This window comes from Oncorhynchus masou, chromosome 29, assembly GCF_036934945.1.
Source record: "Oncorhynchus masou masou isolate Uvic2021 chromosome 29, UVic_Omas_1.1, whole genome shotgun sequence".
Taxonomy (NCBI): domain Eukaryota; kingdom Metazoa; phylum Chordata; class Actinopteri; order Salmoniformes; family Salmonidae; genus Oncorhynchus; species Oncorhynchus masou.
Genome location: NC_088240.1, coordinates 4330524 through 4339185, shown reverse-complemented (window position 1 = coordinate 4339185; position 8662 = coordinate 4330524). Strand labels below are relative to the sequence as shown.

Genomic DNA, 8662 nt, shown 5'->3' with positions numbered 1-8662 from the left:
ATAGTTTCTACAGTGCTGCTAGTCGGGGGCTAGCTGGCTAGCTAGCAGTGTTGATTGCGTTACGTTAAAAGAACGACAATAGCTGGCTAGCTAACCTAGAAAATCGCTCTAGACTACACAATTGTCTTAGATACAAAGACGGCTATGTAGCTAGCTAGCTACGATCAAACAAATCAAACCGTTGTACTGTAATAGTTTCTACAGTGCTGCTATTCGGGGGCTAGCTGGCTAGCTAGCAGTGTTGATTGCGTTACGTTACGTTAAAAGAACGACAATAGCTGGCTAGCTAGCTAACCTAGAAAATCGCTCTAGACTACACAATTGTCTTAGACGTTAGCTAGTTGCTTAGCCAGCTGCTGGGCAGATAGCAGAGTAGACTACGTTAGGACGACGAAATACGATAATTACGCAATTATCTTTGAAACAAAGACGGCTATGTAGCTAACTAAGAAGAAATTGCTAAGATTAGACAAATCAAACCGTTGTACTATAATGAAATGTAATGAAAATGTAATGAAACGTTATACTACCTGCGGACCGAAGTGTAGATGCGACCGCTCGCTCCAACCCGGAGCGAGCGGTCGCATCTAGCGGCTAATCTCACTGTTAGCATGTGGTGTAATCTCACTGTTAGCATGTGGTGTAATCTCACTGTTAGCATGTGGTGTAATCTCACTGTTAGCATGTGGTGTAATCTCACTGTTAGCATGTGGTGTAATATCTCTGTTAGCATGTGGTGTAATCTCACTGTTAGCATGTGGTGTAATCTCACTGTTAGCATGTGGTGTAATATCTCTGTTAGCATGTGGTGTCATCCTACTGTTAGCATGTGGTGTAATCTCACTGTTAGCATGTGGTGTAATCTCACTGTTAGCATGTGGTGTAATCTCACTGTTAGCATGTGGTGTAATCTCACTGTTAGCATGTGGTGTAATATCTCTGTTAGCATGTGGTGTCATCCTACTGTTAGCATGTGGTGTAATCTCACTGTTAGCATGTGGTGTAATCTCTCTGTTAGCATGTGGTGTCATCCTACTGTTAGCATGTGGTGTAATCTCTCTGTTAGCATGTGGTGTCATCTCACTGTTAGCATGTGGTGTAATCTCACTGTTAGCATGTGGTGTAATCTCACTGTTAGCATGTGGTGTAATCTCACTGTTAGCATGTGGTGTAATCTCTCTGTTAGCATGTGGTGTCATCCTACTGTTAGCATGTGGTGTAATCTCTCTGTTAGCATGTGGTGTCATCTCACTGTTAGCATGTGGTGTAATCTCACTGTTAGCATGTGGTGTAATCTCACTGTTAGCATGTGGTGTAATCTCACTGTTAGCATGTGGTGTAATCTCACTGTTAGCATGTGGTGTAATATCTCTGTTAGCATGTGGTGTCATCCTACTGTTAGCATGTGGTGTAATCTCACTGTTAGCATGTGGTGTCATCCTACTGTTAGCATGTGGTGTAATCTCACTGTTAGCATGTGGTGTAATCTCTCTGTTAGCATGTGGTGTCATCCTACTGTTAGCATGTGGTGTAATCTCTCTGTTAGCATGTGGTGTCATCTCACTGTTAGCATGTGGTGTAATCTCACTGTTAGCATGTGGTGTAATCTCACTGTTAGCATGTGGTGTAATCTCTCTGTTAGCATGTGGTGTAATCTCACTGTTAGCATGTGGTGTAATCTCACTGTTAGCATGTGGTGTAATCTCTCTGTTAGCATGTGGTGTAATCTCACTGTTAGCATGTCGTGTAATCTCTCTGTTAGCATGTGGTGTAATCTCACTGTTAGCATGTGGTGTAATCTCACTGTTAGCATGTGGTGTAATCTCTCTGTTAGCATGTGGTGTCATCTCACTGTTAGCATGTGGTGTCATCTCACTGTTAGCATGTGGTGTAATCTCTCTGTTAGCATGTGGTGTAATCTCACTGTTAGCATGTGGTGTAATCTCTCTGTTAGCATGTGGTGTAATCTCTCTGTTAGCATGTGGTGTAATCTCTCTGTTAGCATGTGGTGTAATCTCTCTGTTAGCATGTGGTGTAATCTCTCTGTTAGCATGTGGTGTAATCTCTCTGTTAGCATGTGGTGTAATCTCACTCATTGTCCATCTACGCGGGCCGGGACCAGCGTCTCACTGGACCATGACTCCGGAGGAGCTGCTCGGCTTTTATTTGTTCATCTACGCGGGCCGGGACCAGCGTCTCACTGGGCCATGACTCCGGAGTACCTGCTCGGCTTTTATTTACATGACGATGGCTCACTGTCCACTACACCGTCTCACAAAGCAACGGTTTAGATTATGGTTGTAGAGGTTGTAGCTATTAACTGTCAACCCTAAACTATAGAAACACAATTTCCCCCAGTATAGCATAAGGGGGTAAACACTAGGTGTCACACTGGTGTTGCAGTCAAAAAAGCAGCATAACTTGATCGATAGCCTGAAAACAGTAGCTCGTTATGAGGTAAGGAGATGTGGAATCTCGCTGACTAGCTAAAGCAAACTTCAAATACATTTTTGATAGGAATCAATAAGTTGCAGATCTTGATAAAAAAAATTCACACACCCCCCTACTAAAAAAAATAAAAATCACGCCAGCACATCAAACGCTGTGTTCTTTGCGCCACGGCGCACCTTGGAATGCCCCCTGACATGGGAGGGAAATCCGTCAGTTTATGATAAAAACGCGAGTTTTAAAATGAAAAACAAATGTAATACACGGCAAATCTAAAAGGGGCACGTGCTCTTGTTCCCCCAATGGGCACCGCACCGCTGGCCACTTTCATTGTGTGATCGATTCGCAAGCAAGACGGGTTTATTACATTGTTCATCAATCCCTTATGGCACCTAACCGTGAAGGAAAATCCAGACCCAGTTTTTAAAAAGTAAAACTTTATTGCAATGTCACAATCTTCTTTGCACAACAGAATAGAGGCACCCAAACCCAATTTTCAGGGAAAGACAAACAAGGACAAATCAAATAAAACATTAAATCATTACAACAAAAACAATTAAAATGAAATGTGTAGTTTAAAACATTGTTAAACTACTTTAAGATAGTGTCCTTTTTCTTTCCATACACAGAATGAGGGCTTTAGATTTCATATTTGATTTTACAGAAAATGTGTAAGATCATTATGCATAACAAGGTCCAAATCATGCTTCTCTGTATCAATGTCTGAAAAGCAGCCATTTGGGATTTTTTTATTTTACTAGGCAAAACAGTTAAGAACAAATTCTTATTTACAATGACAGCCAAGGAACAGTGGGTTACCCGCCTGTTCAGGGGCAGAACGACACTTGTCAACTCGGGGGTTTGAACTTGCAACCTTCCAGTTACTAGTCCAACACTCTAACCACTAGGCTACGCTGCCACCTCATATGACGCACATTGGACAGATTCATTTCCTCTTGACAACAATTTTACAGGTTGACATTTCTCGGTAAATTAATAACAAAAACAGATCATCTTGTACAGTTGACATTTAGATTCCTCTGTCACTTCGTTATTTCTTGCCTTCACATTGATTCCCCCCCCCACAATTCATTATCAATTGATAATAAATCAAAAAGCATTACTGTCAATTTATTTATAACATTTACATTAGCGCATTGTACCCATACCAGGAAGTCCACATGCAAATCAATCATTATAAAGTGCTTTACGGACAAGACAATTCATGACCAAAACTTATTAGGATACTTTTCTCGAACGACTGAAACACAGAAAATAGGTTTTACGAAACATTTTGTAGTTAAAACTTACACCTTCAGAAGTAAATGTGTTTCACAGACCTTTCATTATCCACTAATGATCCCTTTAAAAAAAAGCTTTATCGGTATTTAATTATTAGTTTTTAAATACACAAATGTCCCTTTAAAAACCCAGAGTATCGTACTCATATCATGGACTCCACACGTAAATCAATCATTATAAAGTGCTGTAAGGACCCTGCGATGCTTTTCATACAGAGGTTCCTTCAAGTGGACCCACATATAACTAGGTACATCTACGATCATCAGAGTAGCAAACCATCTCTCAGCAGTTGTCCCATGCCACATTACAGATATGTAGCCTACAACATTCTCACAACACTGGTTCAATGGTGGTTCGATTACTAACCAGTGTAATTCGTTTTTTTAAATGTACAGTGTCACCATTTGTTAAAATGACAATGCACATGACACAACAAACAAAAAAGATAAAGACATTAAAAATATCATCTGCTTAATTAATTCATAGAAGACAAGACACGATTGGATGTTTTTTTTCCTTCCACAGGAGAATTAGTCTCTTCCATCACAGATCAGACAGTCGAGTGCCATTGATTCCATCTTTGGGCCTTTCTTCCAAGATAAAGGTTCACAGGTTAGGTCCTTGTCCATGGGACTAAGCGAACGGGGCTGAGTACATGTACAGGAGGCAACAGGATGTGCACTAGGAATGCTCTCAGGAGGGAAGGGAGTCCACAGCATGCCCAAACAGCCATCAGATGTAGGTGCCATGTGGACCTATGGAGGGATGGGTGTTACATTCTGCATGTTCCCCCTCTCTTCAACTCCATATGTATCCTCAACGGTTCCTAGTGTTGGCTCAGATCCTACTAGTGGTGTCCTGTGTGATGACAGAGAGAGGAAGAGGGTGACAAGGTTTAGATGAGAGAAAAAGGAGACGGCTCATGTAATTTATAGTAGTAGCATATATGCATTACCATGGCATTAGTGGTACTTGGCTTCAGGTAGGTAGCATGCACCATGTTGGTAGCATGTAACTAATGGTCTTTCTACATTACAATATCCCTGTATCAGCCTCAGGGTCATCTATATCCCTGTATCAGTCTCAGGGTCATCTATATCCCTGTATCAGTCTCAGGGTCATCTATATCCCTGTATCAGTCTCAGGGTCATCTATATCCCTGTATCAGTCTCAGGGTCATCTATGTCCCTGTATCAGTCTCAGGGTCATCTATATCCCTGTATCAGTCTCAGGGTCATCTATATCCCTGTATCAGTCTCAGGGTCATCCTATATCCCTGTATCAGTCTCAGGGTCATCCTATATCCCTGTATCAGTCTCAGGGTCATCTATGTCCCTGTATCAGTCTCAGGGTCATCTATATCCCTGTATCAGTCTCAGGGTCATCTATATCCCTGTATCAGTCTCAGGGTCATCTATATCCCTGTATCAGTCTCAGGGTCATCTATATCCCTGTATCAGTCTCAGGGTCATCTATATCCCTGTATCAGTCTCAGGGTCATCTATATCCCTGTATCAGTCTCAGGGTCATCTATATCCCTGTATCAGTCTCAGGGTCATCCTATATCCCTGTATCAGTCTCAGGGTCATCTATATCCCTGTATCAGTCTCAGGGTCATCTATATCCCTGTATCAGCCTCAGGGTCATCCTATATCCCTGTATCAGTCTCAGGGTCATCCTATATCAGTCTCAGGGTCATCTATATCCCTGTATCAGTCTCAGGGTCATCCTATATATCCCTGTATCAGCCTCAGGGTCATCTATATACCTGTATCAGTCTCAGGGTCATCTATATCCCTGTATCAGTCTCAGGGTCATCTATATCCCTGTATCAGTCTCAGGGTCATCTATATCCCTGTATCAGTCTCAGGGTCATCTATATCCCTGTATCAGTCTCAGGGTCATCTATATCCCTGTATCAGCCTCAGGGTCATCCTGTATCAGTCTCAGGGTCATCCTATATATCCCTGTATCAGTCTCAGGGTCATCTATATCCCTGTATCAGTCTCAGGGTCATCCTATATCCCTGAATCAGTCTCAGGGTCATCCTGTATCCCTGTATCAGTCTCAGGGTCATCCTGTATCAGTCTCAGGGTCATCCTGTATCAGTCTCAGGGTCATCCTGTATCAGTCTCAGGGTCATCCTGTATCAGTCTCAGGGTCATCTATATCCCTGTATCAGCCTCAGGGTCATCCTATATCCCTGTATCAGTCTCAGGGTCATCCTATATCCCTGTATCAACCTCAGGGTCATCCTATATCCCTGTATCAACCTCAGGGTCATCTATATCCCTGTATCAGTCTCAGGGTCATCTATATCCCTGTATCAGTCTCAGGGTCATCCTATATCCCTGTATCAGTCTCAGGGTCATCCTATATCCCTGTATCAACCTCAGGGTCATCCTATATCCCTGTATCAGCCTCAGGGTCATCTATATGCCTGTATCAGTCTCAGGGTCATCCTATATCCCTGTATCAGCCTCAGGGTCATCTATATCCCTGTATCAGCCTCAGGGTCATCTATATCCCTGTATCAGTCTCAGGGTCATCTATATCCCTGTATCAGCCTCAGGGTCATCTATATCCCTGTATCAGCCTCAGGGTCATCTATATCCCTGTATCAGTCTCAGGGTCATCTATATCCCTGTATCAGTCTCAGGGTCATCTATATCCCTGTATCAGTCTCAGGGTCATCTATATCCCTGTATCAGTCTCAGGGTCATCTATATCCCTGTATCAGTCTCAGGGTCATCTATATCCCTGTATCAGCCTCAGGGTCATCTATATCCCTGTATCAGTCTCAGGGTCATCTATATCCCTGTATCAGTCTCAGGGTCATCCTGTATCAGTCTCAGGGTCATCTATATCCCTGTATCAGCCTCAGGGTCATCTATATCCCTGTATCAGCCTCAGGGTCATCTATATCCCTGTTTCAGTCTCAGGGTCATCTATATCCCTGTATCAGTCTCAGGGTCATCTATATCCCTGTATCAGTCTCAGGGTCATCTATGTCCCTGTATCAGTCTCAGGGTCATCCTATATCCCTGTATCAGTCTCAGGGTCATCTATATCCCTGTTTCAGTCTCAGGGTCATCTATATCCCTGTTTCAGTCTCAGGGTCATCTATATCCCTGTTTCAGTCTCAGGGTCATCTATATCCCTGTATCAGTCTCAGGGTCATCTATATACCTGTATCAGCCTCAGGGTCATCTATATCCCTGTATCAGTCTCAGGGTCATCTATATCCCTGTATCAGTCTCAGGGTCATCTATATCACTGTATCAGTCTCAGGGTCATCTATATCCCTGTATCAGTCTCAGGGTCATCTATATCCCTGAATCAGTCTCAGGGTCATCTATATCCCTGTATCAGCCTCAGGGTCATCTATATCCCTGTTTCAGTCTCAGGGTCATCTATATCCCTGTATCAGTCTCAGGGTCATCTATATCCCTGTATCAGTCTCAGGGTCATCTATATCCCTGTATCAGTCTCAGGGTCATCTATATCCCTGTATCAGTCTCAGGGTCATCTATATCCCCGTATCAGTCTCAGGGTCATCTATATCGGTGTATCAGTCTCAGGGTCATCCAATATGTTACAGTTGTTGCACATGTAAGAAGAGACTCCTCGTGTAAAACAGGAACTTTCTAGTTCAATTCAGGGTTTCAATCAACACGTATTTTGGCTATGATAGTTCTAGAATGGAGAAGCATCTCACTTAAGACACAACATAAACCAACAACTCCCAGACCCTAGGGGGTCCGTTGAGACATGGCCCAGACCCTAGGGGGTCCGCTGAGACATGGCCCAGACCCTAGGGGGTCCGCTGAGACATGGCCCAGACCCTAGGGGGTCCGCTGAGACATGGCCCAGACCCTAGGGGGTCCACTGAGACATGGCCCAGACCCTAGAGGGTCCACTGAGACATGGCCCAGACCCTAGAGGTGAAGGGGAGAGGGAGACCCCAGGGAAGACTGTTAACCTTCTGTCCCAACACTGCATTTATACAGGATACAGAGAGGCCCCCAGGCTATCGCTGTCAGCCTCTATAGAGAGAGACCCAGGGTATCAAATGGGTGTGCTTATTGCTCAATGCTCACCGTTCCCATTGCTGACCGGGCCGTTCCCATTGCTGACCGGGCCGTTCCCATTGCTGACCGGGCCGTTCCCATTGCTGACCGGGCCGTTCCCATTGCTGACCGGGCCGTTCCCATTGCTGACCGGGCCGTTCCCATTGCTGACCGGGCCGTTCCCATTGCTGACCGGGCCGTTCCCATTGCTGACCGGGCCGTTCCCATTGCTGACCGGGCCGTTCCCATTGCTGACGATGGGCTCCGTGGTCTCCCAATTCATGGCCTTCTGGACGGCCTTCTTCCATCGAGCGTACCGGAACTCACTCTCTACAGGAGAAGGAGGAGGGACAGACAATTCCATTGGAGGCGCCCATCATCAAGGTAACTACAGTACATACATATAACCACTAGATGTCAGTGTTAAACTACTACCAAAAAAACAAAATTGTAGAGAGCCTGTCATGTTAACCCTGACTTTAGGCAACACAGTGACGAGAGTCTGGTTTCAACGATAAACTCTTGGCCTGGAGGAACTGTCACATCCGCAGTTTGATACGGGAGGAAACATTTTCCGGGGACCCTGCCAACAAATCACAAGGCAGACATGCCAGAACGTCACGATTCAAAACTAAAGTCTCCATGCAAAACCTTGGCAGTGGTTTTTCCAGAGTGAAGGTGGTGGATGCAAATTAGCCACATGTGAAATGCACTCACTAAAAATAACCTCCGTTGATGTCCATCTTGGCAGCTACTATTTAGAGTTTTATTCAAGGGGATAAGGCAGTGACCTAAAGCCTCTATTGCCCCCCCCCCCCCCCCCCAAAAAAAAAGGGGTTCAT

At 44.4% G+C, this 8662-nt stretch overlaps 1 protein-coding gene across 1 annotated transcript in view; it reads right to left on the bottom strand.

The window, feature by feature from the left end:
- Positions 1-3172: 3172 nt before the first annotated feature.
- LOC135518911 (glycerol kinase-like) overlaps positions 3173-8662 on the bottom strand; it is a 28905-nt gene continuing 23415 nt past the window's right edge. Inside the window, exons 18-19 of the mRNA XM_064943857.1 lie at positions 7851-8150; positions 3173-4608 (exon numbers count right to left, since the gene is read on the bottom strand). Of these exons, the coding sequence (XP_064799929.1) occupies positions 4598-4608; positions 7851-8150 (311 nt within the window). The 3' untranslated portion in view covers positions 3173-4597. The remainder of the gene's footprint in view (positions 4609-7850; positions 8151-8662) is intronic.